Here is a 16,822-nt window from a genome sequence, read left to right on the forward strand (position 1 = left end):
GACGACAACGATGGCGATAAACAGAGTCGAGGGGAAGAACGTCTCGTAAAAACCGATGGCGACTAAATAGAATCGAGGCGACGTACATCTCATTAACAAAATAAATAGGGCGATGAAAATATATACAGTCGAGCGGACGAGTACGGTGCTGTGGGGAAGGGAAGGGAGAGGTGGAGGAGCAGAGGGAAAAGGGGAAAATGAGGCTTTAGCTGCGGAGAGGTAAAGCGGGGGTGGCAGAGGGAGTAGAGGGAGAAGAGGAGCTCAGTCTGGGAAGGTCTCTCGGAGGAGGTGAGTTTTAAGTAGGGTTTTGAAGAGGGGAAGAGAATCAGTCTGGCGGAGGTGAGGAGGGAGGGCGTTCCGGGACCGCGGGAGGACGCGGCCCGGGGGTCGACGGCGGGACGGGCGAGACCGGGGGACGGCGAGGAGGTGGGCGGCGGAGGAGCGGAGCGTGCGGGGTGGGCGGTGGAAAGAGAGAAGGGAGGAGAGGTAGGAAGGGGCGAGGTGACGGAGAGCCTCGAAGCCCAGAGTGAGGAGTTTTTGTTTGGAGCGGAGGTCGACAGGCGACCGCTGGAGTTGTTTAAGAAGGGGAGTGACAGGCCCGGATCGTTTCTGGGCATATAAAGTGATATATGGGGCTCACAGTCTTAATCCCCATTTTACAGATGAGGCAACTGAGGCACAGAGAAGCGAAGTGACTTGCCCAGAGTCACACAGCTGATAAGTAGCGGAGCCGGGATTAGGACCCATGACCTCTGACTCCCAAGCCCGGGCTCTTTCCACTAAGCCAATCTGGGATTATTTCCGCCTGAGACTTCCACCTTCTTCCTCCAGCAAAAGCCTTATCCACTCTAGACTAAACACTCTTTGTGAGGGCGTACGCCTAAATAATAATAATAATAATGTTGGCATTTGTTAAGCACTTACTTTGTGCTGAGCACTGTTCTAAGCGCTGGGGTCGATACAGGGGAATCAGGTTGTCCCATGTGAGGCTCACAGTCTTCATCCCCATTTTACAGATGAGGTAACTGAGGCACTGAGAAGTTAAGTGACTTGCCCAGAGTCACACAGCTGACAGGTGACGGAGCCGGGATTAGAACACGTGTCGTCCGACTCCTAAAGCCGCCTAGCAAATCTACTGTATTCTCCCAAACATTTAGCACAGTGTCCTTCCCATAGAAAATGCTCAATCGATACCATTGATATGACTGAGCAAATGCTGTGGCGATGGAACTCCAAACCCCTGAAAGAAAACTCTCTGTATTTCTGAAATAATACCTGGGTCTATAGTGGCTAACCCTCAGCTTGAGTATCAGTCTGTTAATATTCTTCCCAATTTCATTATGAAGCAGTAATTTTTGGCTATTATGCCATTATACAGAAGCGGCGTGGCTCAGTGGAAAGAGCCCGGGCTTTGGAGTCCGAGGTCATGAGTTCGAATCCCAGCTCTGCCACTTGTCAGCTGTGTGACTGTGGGCGAGTCACTTCGCTTCTCTGGGCCTCAGTGACCTCATCTGTAAAATGGGGATTAAGACCGGGAGCCCCACGTGGGACAACCTGATTCCCCTGTGTCTGCCCCAGCGCTTAGAACGGTGCTCTGCCCATAGTAAGCGCTTAACAGATACCAACATTATTAGTATTATTATTATCATTTGGGAGTCCGGTTCAGTCCCGGTGACCAGGGCCTTTGCCGAAACAGCCGCTGGATCCGGGCGGGCTCCGTCTTTCGTCCCCGATTCTTCTGACTGTGGGACCGGTCCCAATTTTTATTATTTTTAATGATCTCGTCTTAAGCTGTCAAGTCGTCTCCGACCCATAGCGGCTCCGTGGACACGTCCCTCCCGGAACGCCCCACCTCTGTCCGCGATCGTTCTGGTAGCGGATCCAGAGAGTTTTCTGGGTCAAAATATGTAAAGGGTTTACCGTTGCCTCCTTCCTTGACTCTCTCCTGTGCCGCTGTTGCCCGGCTCAGGGGAGTTTTGACTTGGAGCAGATGGCCTGCCACTCGCTAGCCCCTGGCCAAGCTAGGAATGGAATGGCTTGACTCTCCCTCCCGTATTCGAGACTGGTAGAGTATTGGAAACTCTCCAGGTGCGACCCCGAGAGGGGGGTTTAGCACAGTATAAAACCATTAAGCAGCCGCAATCTCATGACGCCTCTGCTGCCGATCGGTTTCATTTAATGAGCTCTTACTACGTGCATAACCCTATATTTAACGGTTGGGAGAGTACAATACAACAGAATTAGCAGACGCTTCCCCGTCCGTAATAAGATTCTAGTTTAGAGTCGAGCTTAGAGTCTAGAATCTGCCAGGTACGAGACGGCAAACGACCACCCCAGCATATGCAGTCGTGGATTTCTAGTTCCTTATATTTACGATAGGTACATACTTGGATCGAATTCAACAACTGATTTTGATTTATACTATTTCAAGAAACCAAGGTCTTGACAGTCTCATCAAAGTGGACCCAAAGGCAAAGAGAAACGACCGTGGGTAAGTAAAACTCGAAACGTTTTTCTCAGATTTGGGGGAATCATCTCCCAAATCGATAATTTTATCCCTTCGTATGTTCGGCGTGGATGGGTTTCGCGTTTTCGGTATTCTTGGTATTAAGGATAGAAAGATGATTGTCAGGTATGCTTGACAAGAAGAATTTCTGATTTTTCAGAACCTAGTAAGCAACATTTGAACAGTCCCGGAATATTTTCTGTAGATGATTTTTGACTGAGTTTGTTCCTTCAATTCTCGATAATGTTCTACTCCTTTGAATTTTTTTATGTTCAAAGGAGTCAAGATCTCGATAATCTCATCAAAGTGAAGCCCCAAGAAGACCAAGATGGCAAAAGGTAGGACTTGAGAGATGTTTATTTCTAAAAATATTCAACCGCATCGTCTGGGAGGCCTCGATCTTGATCCCAGCTCTTCCCTCTGATCACTAACGGCTCATTTAAATGAACTGAATTGCTGGAATGAAACTTGAAATGGAAGGGAAACTTGACTGTTTCCGTTCTGGCCTTGTCCGACAGATCAGATGAGCGCTTCTGGGCAGCCTTCAGACTTTCGATACTAAGAGGCAACTTGGCGTAGTGGATAGAGTACGGGCCCGGGAGTCAGAAGATCATGGGTTCTAATCCCGCCTCCGCCACTTGTCCGCTGGGTGACCTTGAGCAAGTCCCTTCACCTCTCGGGGCCTCAGTTACCTCATCTGCAAAATAGGAACTGAGACTGTGAGCCCCATGTGGGACAGGGACTGTGTCAACCCGATGTGCTGGGAGCCAGCGCCTAGTACGGTGTCTGGCACATAGTAAGCACTTAACAGATGCCACCATTATTATTTCTGAGCCGCTTACAAAAAGACGCTACTAAATACTTGGGAGAGTACAACACAACAGAGTTGGCAGACTCGTTCCCAGCCCACATGGAGCTTATTTATACCCTCGTAACCATTAGCCCTCCTCTTCCATGACCCAGCGGAGGGTCATGGGTTTTTCAGAGCAGTTTTCCAATCTTCCCCAAGAAGCAGGGGGTGGAGAGGCAGTCAGCCTCGTCTTCTGGCGTTTCGTATCGTTTCACGACATCGGCCTGTCACCTAAAAGAGAAGCAGCGTGGCTCAGTGGAAGGAGCCCGGGCTTGGGAGCCAGAGGTCATGGGTTCGAATGCGGACTGTGGGCAAGTCACTTTACTTCTCTATGCCTCAGTTCCCTCATCTGTAAAATGGGGATGAAGACCGTGAGCCTCACGTGGAACAACCCGATTCCCCCGTATCTCCCCCAGCGCTTAGAACAGTGCTGTGCACGTAGTAAGCGCTTAACAAATATCAACATCATTATTATTATTATTATATTGTAAACCCAGCCTTTCCTTTTACACACAATCATCATGTCTTGGCTCTGCGTCTGACCTTCCGCTAATACCTCTCTCCTGCCTTGTCTGCTTTTCAATCTTTCATCCTGCTCTACAAACCTAGCCTTCCTCCTTACATCCTGTAGTTTTTATTGGCCAAAGTCACGTCAGCTCCCGGATCCCGGATTTAAGCGTCTGAAACAGATTTGGTCCTCTCCGGTCCCCGGAAAGATGAGTAGGCACTTAAGAGAATTGAGGTAAAGCCCCCCAGAAAACTCCAATAGGCAGGTGGATACAATACAATTTACTGGATTTTTCTTTCTTTCTTTTTTTTTACATTTAAAGACATAAAGATCTTGATCCTCTCATTAAAGTGAATCTCAAGAGTGATGGAGATGGCAAAGGGTAAGATGGATGGGGGACCTTTGATTGGACTTGATTCAATCAATCAATGGTACTTATCGAATGCTTAAGATGTTCCGGGCACTGTACTAAGTGTTTAAGAGAGTACAGTATGACAGAAGTGATAGACATGTTCCACGAGAAGCAGCATGGCATAGTGGAGAGAACATGGGCTAGGGAATCAGAAGGTCATGGGTTCCAATCCTCGCTCCGCCACTTGTCTGCTGAGTGGCCTTGGGCAAGTCACTCAACTCCTGTGCCTCAGTGACCTCATCTGTAAAATGGAGATTAAGACCGTTAGCCCCATGTGGGACGGGGACCGTGTCCAACCCGATTTGCCTGTATCTACTCCAGTGCTTAGTACAGCGCCTAGCACATAGTAAGCGCTTAACAAATACCACAATTATATCATTATCAGAGCCCGGGCGCTTAACAAATACCACAATTATATCATTATCAGAGCCCGGGCTTGGGAGTCAGAGTCATGGGTTCGAATCCCGGCTCTGCCACTTGTCAGCTGTGGGACTGTGGGCAAGTCACCTAACTTCTCTGGGCCTCAGTTCCCTCATCTGTAAAATGGGGATTAACTGTGAGCCTCACATGGGGCAACCTGATGACCCTGTATCTCCCCCAGCGCTTAGAACAGTGCTCTGCACATAGTAAGCGCTTAACAAATACCAACATTATTATTATTATTATTATGTCCACAACAAGCTTACAGTCTAAGCAGAGAAAGGATCCCGGGTGGTTCTTGTTCTTCAATTGTTAGACTCGGAATTCATCGACAATCTGAAAGAGAGCCTTATGCAGAAATACCGATGATATCAGAAGGGTTTTTTCTGTTCAGTAACGATGGAAATGAGAGTTTTTGATTCTTCAGGGCCGCTTGTGAACATTTCTTGAAGCACAGTCACTGTTTTAGGCTCTTCAGTGTTCCCCATGTTGTGCAGCGTGGCTTAGTGGAAAGAACACGGGGCTTGGGAGTCAGAGGTCGTGGGTTCAAATCCCGCCCCCGCCGCTTGTCAGGTGTGTGACCTTGGGCAAGTCATTTGACGTCTCTGTGCCTCCGTGATCTCATCTGTCAAATAGGGACTAAGACTGTGAGCCTCACATGGGCCAACCAGATTACCTTGTATCTAACCCAGTGCTTAAAACAGTGCTTGGCACATAATGATAATGTCGGTATTTGTTAAGCGCTTACTATGTGCAGAGCACTGTTCTAAGCGCCGGGGTAGATACAGGGTAATCAGGTTGTCCCACGTGAGGCTCACGGTTAATCCCCATTTTACAGATGAGGTAACTGAGGCACAGAGAAGTGAAGTGACTTGCCCACAGTCACACGGCTGACAAGTGGCAGAGCCGGGAGTCGAACCCATGACCTCTGACTCCGAAGCCCGGGCTCTTTCCACTGAGCCACGCTGGCACATAGCAAGTGCTTAACAAATGCCATCATCCTTATTATTATATTCTGTTAGGATGTTCAGAATCTAAACTATAATCGGATGGTAATTATTTAATTTAATTTAAAAGTTGCCTTCCATTTCCAAAAAAGTTTTAATTTGACATTTATTTTTATACATCACACTTGAAAATAGATGCCCGATAATATTTTGGTATTTCTTGGGTAATACTTTTCCTTTTTGGAGATGGTAGATAATACTTAATGTATAAATGAATGTGATTTCACATCTATTAAGGCAACCTTGCTTAATTTAAGTTATTGGAGTCGCCATCGGTTTTTACGAGACGTTCTTCCCCTCGACTCTATCTATCGCCATCGTTCTCGTCTGTCCGTCTCCCCCGATTAGACCGTGAGCCCGTCAGACGGCGGGGACCGTCTCTATCTGTTGCCCACTTGTTCATCCCAAGCGCTTAGTACAGTGCTCTGCACATAGTAAGCGCTCAATAAATACTATTGAATGAATGAATGAATGAAATGTAACAATATCCAAAACGTGGTCCAAAGATACTTTGGAGAGAGACAGTTCACACACACATACACACGGGAAGGAAAAACTGACCATGTTTGTCTGTTATTCAAGAAAACCCCAGGCTCACCTCAGACACCCCTCTGACCCGGAAAAGATATACCTATGCTACATGAAAAATGGCTAAACTTTCCGGATCCCACATTCCAAAATATATTCTGCATCTATTGTCTGATAGTAGAAAGACACTTTTCTCTACCAATGAGTTAAATTTATTAACTTGAATCGATTCTGGCATGTAATGTATTCATTTATTCATATTAAGGTCTGTCTCTCTTAGATTGTGAGCTCGTTCTGGGCAGGAATGTGTCTGTTGTTGTATTTTCCCAAGCGTACTGTGCTTTGCACGCAGTAAGTGCTCAATAATTATGATTAAACGAATGATCGATTAGACCGTGAGCCCGTCGAAGGGCAGGGACCGTCTCTATCTGTTACCGATTTGTCCATTCCAAGCGCTTGGTACAGTGCTCTGCACGTAGTAAGCGCTCAATAAATACTATTGAAAGAGTGTACCACCCTCATTTGAATTTTCTTCTATTTAAAGAAACAGAGATGTAAGCAGTCTCATTCGAGCAAGTCCCCGAAAAGAGGGTAACAGGTGAAAAGATGGAATTGTTGCTTCTAAATTCATTCAATAGTATTTGTTGAGCCCTTACTATGCGCAGAGCACTGTACTGAGCGCTCGGTGCACTCCTCTGGATCGCTGAGAGGAGCTAATCGACCCTTCCATTTGGTAGAGAAAGGCTGAGCATTAGCGATTAGACCGTGCGCCCGTCAAAGGGCAGGGACTGTCTCTCTCTGTTGCCGATTTGTACATTCCAAGCGCTTAGTACAGTGCTCTGCACAGAGTAAGCGCTCAATAAATACCATTGAATGAATGAGTCCTAATGGTCCAATTCAACAAACTAAATATATCCGAGGAGCCGTGGTTGGCTTAAACCTGGGAGGGGTCAAGTAACTGCTTCTGATCTGACAAATTATGGAGTTTACTATCACTTTGGGTTTGCTTTTTTAATGTGTGTTAAATAGGAGCCAATTTTGACAGCCTCATCGGTGGGGATAACAAGAGAGACAAAAATAGCAGAAGCTCACGGGGGAATTTTTAATTGGGTGGATTTATCTCCCAGATTGTTAGTTTCTTCATTCTTTAACCAGATAAGTGTGTGTGTTTTCTTCTGGCGTGATGTGTTTGCCCAGACGGGCTAGAGATAAATAGAGATGGAGAACAGAAAGGTTCTGTTCTGCCAACTGGTGAAAAATATCGGAGTCCTTTTTGGAGAAAGTCCATGAAGCCTGTTATCGAGCTTTGACTTTTTTTTTTTTTTACCTCACTCATCATTATTCTTTTATTTAAAGGAAACAAGAACTCGACCCTCTCATCAAAGTTGATCTTCAAAAGAACAAAGATGGCAAAGGGTAAGAAGTGTGAGAGGCGCGTCTCTTCTTTATGACTGAATTAGACGTGAGTTTCCGGTTGAGTCTGTCAGCACGATAGGACTCAGTGCTCTGCGGCTGAACAGTGAAAACATACGAACGCAATGAACATTGAAATCTAGTAGTAGAGAGAAGTTCTCATCTTCGTGCAGACTTTCTTTTCATTCATTCAATAGTATCTATTGAGCGCTTACTAGGTGCAGAGCACTGTACTAAGCGCTTGGAATGTACAAATCGGCAACAGATAGAGACAGTCATTCATTCATTCAATAGTATTTATTGAGCGCTTACTATGTGCAGAGCACTGTACTAAGCGCTTGGGATGAACAAGTCGGCAACAGATAGAGACGGTCCCCGCCGTCTGACGGGCTCACGGTCTAATCGGGGGAGACGGACGGACGAGAACGACGGCGATAAACAGAGTCGAGGGGAAGAACGTCTCGTAAAAACCGACGGCGACTAAATAGAATCGAGGCGATGTACAATTCATTAACAAAATAAATAGGGTAATGGAAATATATACAGTCGAGCGGACGAGTACGGTGCTGCGGGGATGGGAAGGGAGAGGTGGAGGAGCAGAGGGAAAAGGGGAAAATGAGGGTTTAGCTGCGGAGAGGTAAAGGGGGGATGGCAGAGGGAGTAGAGGGAGAAGAGGAGCTCAGTCTGGGAAGGCCTCTCGGAGGAGGTGAGTTTTAAGTAGGGTTTTGAAGAGGGAAAGAGAATCAGTCTGGCGGAGGTGAGGAGGGAGGGCGTTCCGGGACCGCGGGAGGACGCGGCCCGGGGGTCGACGGCGGGACGGGCGAGACCGGGGGACGGCGAGGAGGTGGGCGGCGGAGGAGCGGAGCGTGCGGGGTGGGCGGTGGAAAGAGAGAAGGGAGGAGAGGTAGGAAGGGGCGAGGTGACGGAGAGCCTCGAAGCCTAGAGTGAGGAGTTTTTGTTTGGAGCGGAGGTCGATAGGCGACCGCTGGAGTTGTTTAAGAAGGGGAGTGACAGGCCCAGATCGTTTCTGCGGGAAGATGAGCCGGGCGGCGGAGTGAAGAATAGACCGGAGCGGGGCGAGAGAGGAGGAAGGGAGAGCGGAGAGAAAGCCGACACGGTAGTCTAGCCGGGATATAACGAGAGCCCGTAACAGTAAGGTAGCCGTCTGGGTGGAGAGGAGAGGGCGGATCTCGGCGATATCGTAGAGGTGAAACCGGCAGGTCTCGGCAACGGATAGGATGCGTGGGGTGAACGAGAGAGACGAGTCGAGGATGACACTGAGATCGCGGGCCCGAGAGACGGGAAGGATGGTCACGCCATCCACGGTGATAGAGAAGTCTGGGAGAGGACCGGGTTCGGGAGGGAAGATGAGGAGCTCAGTCTCGCTCATGTTGAGTCTTAGGCGGCGGGCCGACATCCAGGCGGAGACATCCCGGAGGCGGGAGGAGATGCGAGCCCGAAGGGAGGGGGAGAGGACGGGGGCGGAGATGTAGATCTGCGTGTCATCTGCGTAGAGATGGTAGTCGAAGCCGTGAGAGCGGATGAGTTCACCGAGGGAGTGAGTGTAGATGGAGAACGGAAGAGGGCCGAGAACCGACCCTTGAGGAACTCCGACAGTTAGAGGATGGGAGGGGGAGGAGGCTCCGGCGAAGGAGACCGAGAATGACCGGCCGGAGAGGTGAGAGGAGAACCGGGAGAGGATGGAGTCCGTGAAGCCAAGGTGAGATAAGGTATGGAGGAGGAGGGGATGGTCGACGGTGTCAGAGGCAGCAGAGAGGTCAAGGAGGATCAGAATGGAGTAGGAGCCATCGGATCTGGCAAGAAGGAGGTCACGGGTGACCTTAGAGAGAGCGGTCTCGGTAGAGCGGAGGGGACGGAAGCCAGATCGGAGGGGGTCCGGGAGAGAATGGGAGTTAAGGAATTCTAAGCATCGATCGTAGACGACTCGTTCTAGGATTTTGGAAAGGAAGGGTAGTAGGGAGATGGGGCGATAACTGGAGGGGGAAGTGGGGTCGAGAGCGGGTTTTTTTTAGGATGGGGGAGACGTGTCCCTACCCTCTGATGGGCTTACGGTCTAATCAGGGGAGACGGGCAGACGAGAACAATGGCCATAAGTAGAGTCAAGGGGAAGGACATCTCATAAAAACAATGGCAAATAAATAGAATCAGGGTGATGTACACCTCATTAAACAAAATAAATAGGGTGATGAAGATATATACAGTCGAGTGGACGAGTACGGTTCTGAGGGGGTGGGACGGGAGAGGGGGAGGAGCAGAGGGAAAGGGGGGAGAAGAGGGTTTAGCTGCGGAGAGGTGAAGGGGGCGGGTAGAGGTAGAGGGAGCAGAGGGAAAAAGGGGGGAGCTCAGTCTGGGAAGGCCTCTTGGAGGAGGTGAGCTGTAAGTAGGGTTTTGAAGAGGGGAAGAGAGTTAGCTTGGCGGAGGTGAGGAGGGAGGGCGTTCCGGGACGGCGGGAGGACGTGGGCCGGGGGTCGACGGCGGGACGGGCGAGACCGGGGGACGCCGAGGAGGTGGGCGGCGGAGGAGCGGAGCGTGCGGCGTGGGCGGTGGAAACAGAGAAGGGAGGAGAGGTAGGAAGGGGCGAGGTGATGGAGAGCCTTAAAAACCAGTCCCTTAATAGGCCAGTGATGTGCTGTCAAAATCCATAATAACCTAGAATGCAACTCAACACTTTACTAATAATAATAATAATAATAATGTTGGAATTTGTTAAGCGCTTACTATGTGCAGAGCACTGTTCTAAGCGCTGGGGTAGACACGGGAATCAGGTTGTCCCACGTGGGGCTCACAGTCTTCAACACCATTTGACAGATGAGGTAACTGAGGTAATGAGGTAACTTATTATCAGAAAGAGCAATAATAATAATGACGGGGTATTTGTTAAGCGCTTACTATGCATCAAACCCTGATCTAACTGCCGGGGAAGTCAGACAGGTGCCTCCCCCTATGCCCCATGGCTCACCCTCTAAGTACGAGGGAGAACGGATATTGAATCCCCATTTTATAGATGAGGTAACTGAGAAGTGAAGTGACTTGCCCAGGGTCACAAAGCAAGCACGGAGCAGAACTGGAAGCCTGGTCTTCCGACTCCCAGGCCCGTTAGACCACCCTGCTCCTAGGCCTCTTTGTAGCCTGTGCTTCTGTGTGCTTTGGCACACCCTGCTTAGACACCCACCATCACCACAGCAATAATAATAATAATGTTGGTATTTGTTAAGTGCTTACTAGGTGCAGAGCACTGTTCTAAGCGCTGGGGTAGACCCAGGGGAACCGGGTTGTCCCACGTGGGGCTCACCGTCTTCATCCCCGTTTTACAGATGAGGTCACTGAAGCACAGAGAGGTGAAGTGACTCGCCCACAGTCACACGGCTGACAAGCGGCAGAGCCGGGATTCGAACCCATGACGTCTGACTCCAAAGCCCGTGCTCTTTCCACTGAGCCACGCCAGAGCCCTTCTGAGAGGAGCCAAAGAGACTGTGATGGATTTTTAAGGCCTAACTGTATTATAATCGTTCTATAGCGATTAGATCTTAAAAGTAAAATATCAGTTGGCTTTTCGGGCCCGTAGAGTGGCTCGTTCCTTTCTCCCTCCTGGCTGTTACTTTCTCCCACTTTGGCCTTCAGTTTGAGAGCAACAGGAGAGAACAGCTGATCTGAACGACTTACCTTCTAGACTCTAAGCTCCTCGTGGGCAGAGAACGCGTCTGCCAACTCTGTTCCACTGTGTTCTCCCAAGCGCTTAGTAGAGTGCTCCGCACATGATAAGTGATCAGTAAATAGAAACAAACATCAGTTTATGTTAAGAAAATCTGGCTCCTGGTGCTTCGGGAATTCAAGTCACTCTAACCTTCCATTCAGTCATTCAGTCATATTTACTGAGCACTTCCTGTGTGCAAAACACTGAACGAAGTGCTTGGGAAAGTAAAATAGAACAACCAACGGACACGTTCCCCGACCACACGGGCTAGCCCGCAAGCCAGCCCAGCCAGCTTATTCTCTTCCAAAATCCCTCTGGACAGTAAGCTTGTTATGAGCGGGAAACGTATCTCCTAATTCTGTTGTATTTTACTCTCCCAAGCACTTAATACAGTGCTCTGCGTATAGTAAGTGCTCCAGTCGATACCCTGATGGCCTGATTGAAATGTGTGGTCTCCTGACCAATATAAGTCACGGGCCATTGGACAGTTTGGTTCCGGAAGCATCAGATTCCACTTGAAGCTGACATGTTTTCTGAGCTGATATTTGTCATTTGCCATCTTTGTTTGATAAAATCATTTCTTTGAAGAAACCAAGATCTGGGCAGTTTCACCAAAATAGACCTCTGGGCAGATGAAAATAGCAGAGGTTGCAAGGGGGTGTCATTTTTTCTTTTGTACGTTCGGCCTCGGGGTGATCGTTAATACTCCGGCATCTAAATGTATGACCTCGGGTAAATTAGTTACAGGAGGCAGAATGGCCTAGTAGATAGAGCAGGGACCTAAAGGTCAGAGGACCTGCCATCTAATTCTTACTCGTGGTTCAGTGGAAAGAGCCTGGGCTTCGGAGGCAGAGGTCATGAGTTCGACTCCCGGCTCTGCCACTTGTCGGCTGGGTGACCGTGGGCAAGTCACTTAACCTCTCCGTGCCTCAGTTCCCTCATCTGTAAAATGGGGATTAACTGTGAGCCTCACGTGGGACAACCTGATGACCCTGTGTCTACCCCAGCGCTTAGAACGGTGCTCTGCACCTAGTAAGCGCTTAACAGATACCAACATTATTACTTGTCTGCTGTGTGCCCTTGAGCAAATCACTTAATTTTTCATTCGTTTATTCATTCAATAGTATTTATTGAGCGCTTACTATGTGCAGAGCACCGTACTAAGCGCTTGGAATGTACAAATCGGTAACAGATAGAGACAGTCCCCGCCCTCTGACGAGCTCACGGTCTAATCGGGGGAGACAGACGAGAACAGTGGCAATAAATAGAATCAAGGGGAAGAACCTGGGCCTCAGTACCCTCATCTGTAAAATGAGGATTAAAACGGTGAGCCCCATGTGGGACATGGACTGTGTCCACCCTGAGGAGCCTGTATCTAACTCCAGCACTTAGTAAGTGCTTAACAAATACCATTTTAAAATAATACTTAACCCCTCTTGGCCTCAGTTTCCTCATCTGTAAAATGGAAGGTCGTGAGCCCCATGTGGAACTAGGTCTGTGTCCATTCTGATAACCTTACACATACTGCAGTATTTAGCATATGGTAAGTAGTGCTTAGTAAATGCAATAATTATTATTAAGTTGTTAGAAATTAGGGTGATAATACAAAGCTAAACAATATTTTACTTTTAATTTCTATAGAAAGATTACAATATAGTTGGGCCTTAAAAATCCATCACCATGAAGGCCAAGAGATAATAATAATAATAATGTTGGTATTTGTTAAGCGCTTACTATGTGCAGAGCACTGTTCTAAGCGCTGGGGGAGATACAGGGTCATCAGCTTGCCCCACGTGGGGCTCACAGTCTTCATCCCCATTTTACAGATGAGGCAACTGAGGCCCAGGGAAGTGAAGTGACTCGCCCACAGTCCCACAGCTGACAAGCGGCAGAGCCGGGAGTCGAACCCATGACCTCCGACTCCCGAGCCCGGGCTCTTTCCACTGAGCCACGCTGCTCCTCAGAGATGGAATGTAAATCTTCAGTTAATGTAACAGATTCATCTGGACTAAATTTTCAGTTTCTGACTCTCTTCAGCCAACTCCTCCCCTCCTTTAACCTGGCCATCAATCTTGGAACAGAATTCACTGACTCGAGTTTCACCACTATTACCCAGGCTCACTCCCAGCGGGACCTTCGCGTCACATGTGCAGTGAGCCAGAGCTGTGTATAATAATAATAACAGTAATAATGGAATTTGTTAAGCCCTAGCGATGCGCCAGGCACTGTACTAAGCGCTGGTGTGGATACAAGCCAGTCGAGTCGGACACGATCCTTAATGTTTATTTCAGAATTAGCAATTTTTTAGAAATAATAGTTAGAGATAGCAAACCTACAGTGATATCCATTCTCGTCTTGTTCTATTTTCTGGTGTAAGACGTCTTAGCCCTGATAGTTATGTCCAAAAACATAAACAGCGAGTGAAGAAAGCGTCCAGTTTTCTGATCACATTAGGTGAGAAGGTCAGGATCTCAGAAGTTGTGCTTAGAAAAAGGCAGGTAGGAAGTGAAGCGAGGGATGGAGAGAGAGGAAGAGGAGAAAGGATGAAGAGGCAGATGAGAAGGGAGAGAAGAGAAAGGGGAGGAAGTGCATGTGAGGAAACCACATGAAGCAGCGTGGCCTAGTGGATAGAGCACGGGCCTAGGAGCCAGAAGGACCTGGGTTCTAATCCTGACTCCGCCACTTGTCCGCTGTGTGACCTTGGACAAGTCACTTCACTGCGCCTCGGTTACCTCATCTGTCAAATGAAGATTAAGACTGTGAGCCCTGGAGTGGCTAAGAGATAATCGGGTTGGACACGGGCAATGTTGAGAAGCAGCGTGGCTCGGTGGAAAGAGCCCGGGCTTGGGAGTCAGAGGTCATGGGTTCGTGTCCCGGCTCTGCCACTTGTCAGCTGTGTGACTGTGGGCGAGTCGCTTCACTTCTCGGTGCCTCAGTGACCTCATCTGTCAAAGGGGGATTAAGACTGTGACCCTCAGGTGGGACAACCTGATGACCCTGTATCTCCCCCATCACTTAGAACAGTGCTCTGCCCATAATAAGCACTTAACAAATACCAACATTATTATTACTGTTATCTCTCCCAGTGCTTAGAGTGCCTGTCACATTATCCTATTTATTTTGTTAATGAAATGTACATCGCCTCGATTCTATTTAGTCGCCATCGGTTTTTACGAGACGTTCTTCCCCTCGACTCTATTTATCGCCGTCGTTCTCGTCCGTCCGTCTCCCCCGATCAGACCGTGAGCCCGTCAAAGGGCAGGGACCGTCTCTATCTGTTGCCGACTTGTTCATTCCAAGCGCTTAGTACAGTGCTCTGCACAGAGTAAGCGCTCACTAAATACTGTTGAATGAATGAATGAATGAATGAATAGGTGCTTAACAGATGCTATTAAAAAAAAAAACAGGAACCATCTCTTGCTGTTGCTTTCTCACCTGGGCAGAGCCAGCATCCTGGGGCAGGAAATGTCTGTGACTAGAGGTGGCTCCCAGGGCTTGGCCACTGGCACCTCAGTGATGCTGTGAGGAAGGAAGATGATGGGTGTGTGGGTGTGTGTTCTGCCCAGGTGGTTGGAATTTGGAGTTATGCTCGTCAGGGATGCTCGTTTTATAAGCTGACTAAATGGCGGGGCTGAAACAACCAAAGTGCACTTTAAAGAAGAGCTTCATAAACCCCGTCCATGACGATGATGGTCGGGTTCATCATAACAACAGTGGAAATAGCTAAATGAAAGGGACAAGCTCAGTTTAGGGTTTTATGGGTTGCCGATCCCATTTGGGAAGTTGACCTAGTTTAGAGTTTTCGCAGATGTTCAACCATTTGTTGACTATTCAACCCATTTTTAAATACGGGGGATTTGGATCCTTCTCTTAGAGGAATATTTTGCACAGAAGGTATGACGATAACCGCGGTATTTGTTAACTGTGTACCAAGCACTGTACTAGGCGCTGGGGTAGATATAAGTTAATGAGGACCCACTTGGGGCTCACAGTCTAAGTCATAATAATAGTACTAATCATATTTAAGTGCTTACTATATGCCAGGCACTGTACTAAGCACTGGGGCAGATCGGGTTGGACAGGTCCCTGTCCCTCCTGGGGCTCACAGTTTCCATCCCCGTTTTACAGATGAGGGAACTGAGGCACAGAGAGGTAAAGTCCAAGGTCACGCAGCAGACAAGCGGCAGAGCTGGGATTTGAACCCGTGACCTTCTGACTCTCAGGCCCAGGCTCTATCCCACTAGGCCACACTGCCTCTCCCAAGTAGGTAGGACAGGTATTGAATCCCCATTTTGTAGATGAGGGAACGAAGGCACAGGGAAGGCGAGTAACTCGCCCAAAGTTAGCCAATGGAGGAGCCGGGATTAGAACCCAGGTCCTCTGCCTCCCGGGCCCATGCTCTTTCCACTAGGTCGCACTGCTTTTTGTGGATCGCAGAGTTATGGATTCATTTTCTAGTGATAAGGACGGTGCTTCTATTTTGTATAGCTCCTACTTAGATCATTTTATCACTCAGAAAAAGTTACATTATCTCAGTAGCCCCGATAGTTGATTCTGGGATGTTTGATTTCATTTCAAACTATTATGCTGCCATCATTTTTTAGGGTATTGGTAAAGCACTTGCTATGTGACCAACAGTATTCTAAACACTGGGATAGAAACAAGTTAATGAGGCTGGAAACAGTCCCTGTGCTGCAAGGGGCTCACGGTCTAAGTAGGAGGGAGAACAGATATTCCCCATTTTACAATTGAGGAAACTGAGGCACAGAGAAGTTAAGGAAATTGCCCAAGGTCTCCCAGCAGGCAATTGGCAGACCCGGGATTAGAACCCAAGTCCCCCGACTCCCAGCCCCAAGCCTTTTCCCCTACACCGTGCTGCCATCCTCGTGAGAAGGACTATAGATTTTTGGACAAAACTGTGCGTTCACGACTTCACGTAGGTCAATGCTATGAAATCCAGGTGAAGAGTACAGATTATCTTCCACCTTGTGGTTAATGAGTAATTTATTTTAAATGTATTAAATCAGAGAGTAAGATTTCCGATAGGGACAATTAATGTGATCTGTTGGTAGAATTTCAGAATTACCCGAAAGCAGATAGGGTATTATTTTATATTTCATAGTTGACTAAACTATAGCTGCCCGACTCCTACTTTGTAATTAAAGAAGCCAAGATGGTGACAGTGTGAGATCACAGATCTTTGACGTAAAAACAAATTTCAACGCTACTTCGGGAATGATTATACAAATGTCATACGCGAAATTTCCTTTTGCGTACGGAAGGTGTGTGGGGGAGGAATTCTCGACAACATAAAATGCCATTGGTTTTCATCTCAATATTGGAATAGATTTTAACTGATCAGAAGGTTTTTTGTTTGATTTTTTGGAAGTGGCCATGATTTGGATGAGCTCATCAAAGTGAATCCCAAAGACAATAAAATCAGCACTGGGTAAGATTTACTGG

General features: G+C 48.0%; 1 protein-coding gene across 9 annotated transcripts in view; it reads left to right on the top strand.

Annotated features, from left to right (window-relative positions):
• SCEL (sciellin) overlaps positions 1-16,822 on the top strand; it is a 155,802-nt gene that overhangs the window by 78,627 nt on the left and 60,353 nt on the right. For 6 of the 9 annotated variants that reach the window (XM_029048213.2, XM_029048235.2, XM_029048251.2 and 3 more), the window contains 5 exons: positions 2,432-2,491; positions 2,785-2,844; positions 4,187-4,246; positions 7,588-7,647; positions 16,749-16,808. In XM_029048213.2, coding sequence (XP_028904046.1) covers positions 2,432-2,491; positions 2,785-2,844; positions 4,187-4,246; positions 7,588-7,647; positions 16,749-16,808 — 300 coding nt within the window. The remainder of the gene's footprint in view (positions 1-2,431; positions 2,492-2,784; positions 2,845-4,186; positions 4,247-7,587; positions 7,648-16,748; positions 16,809-16,822) is intronic. The other 3 variants (XM_029048257.2, XM_029048244.2, XM_029048265.2) reach the window with 3 other exon arrangements.

Source organism: Ornithorhynchus anatinus, chromosome 2 (assembly GCF_004115215.2).
Source record: "Ornithorhynchus anatinus isolate Pmale09 chromosome 2, mOrnAna1.pri.v4, whole genome shotgun sequence".
In the NCBI taxonomy this organism is placed as follows: Eukaryota; Metazoa; Chordata; class Mammalia; order Monotremata; family Ornithorhynchidae; genus Ornithorhynchus; species Ornithorhynchus anatinus.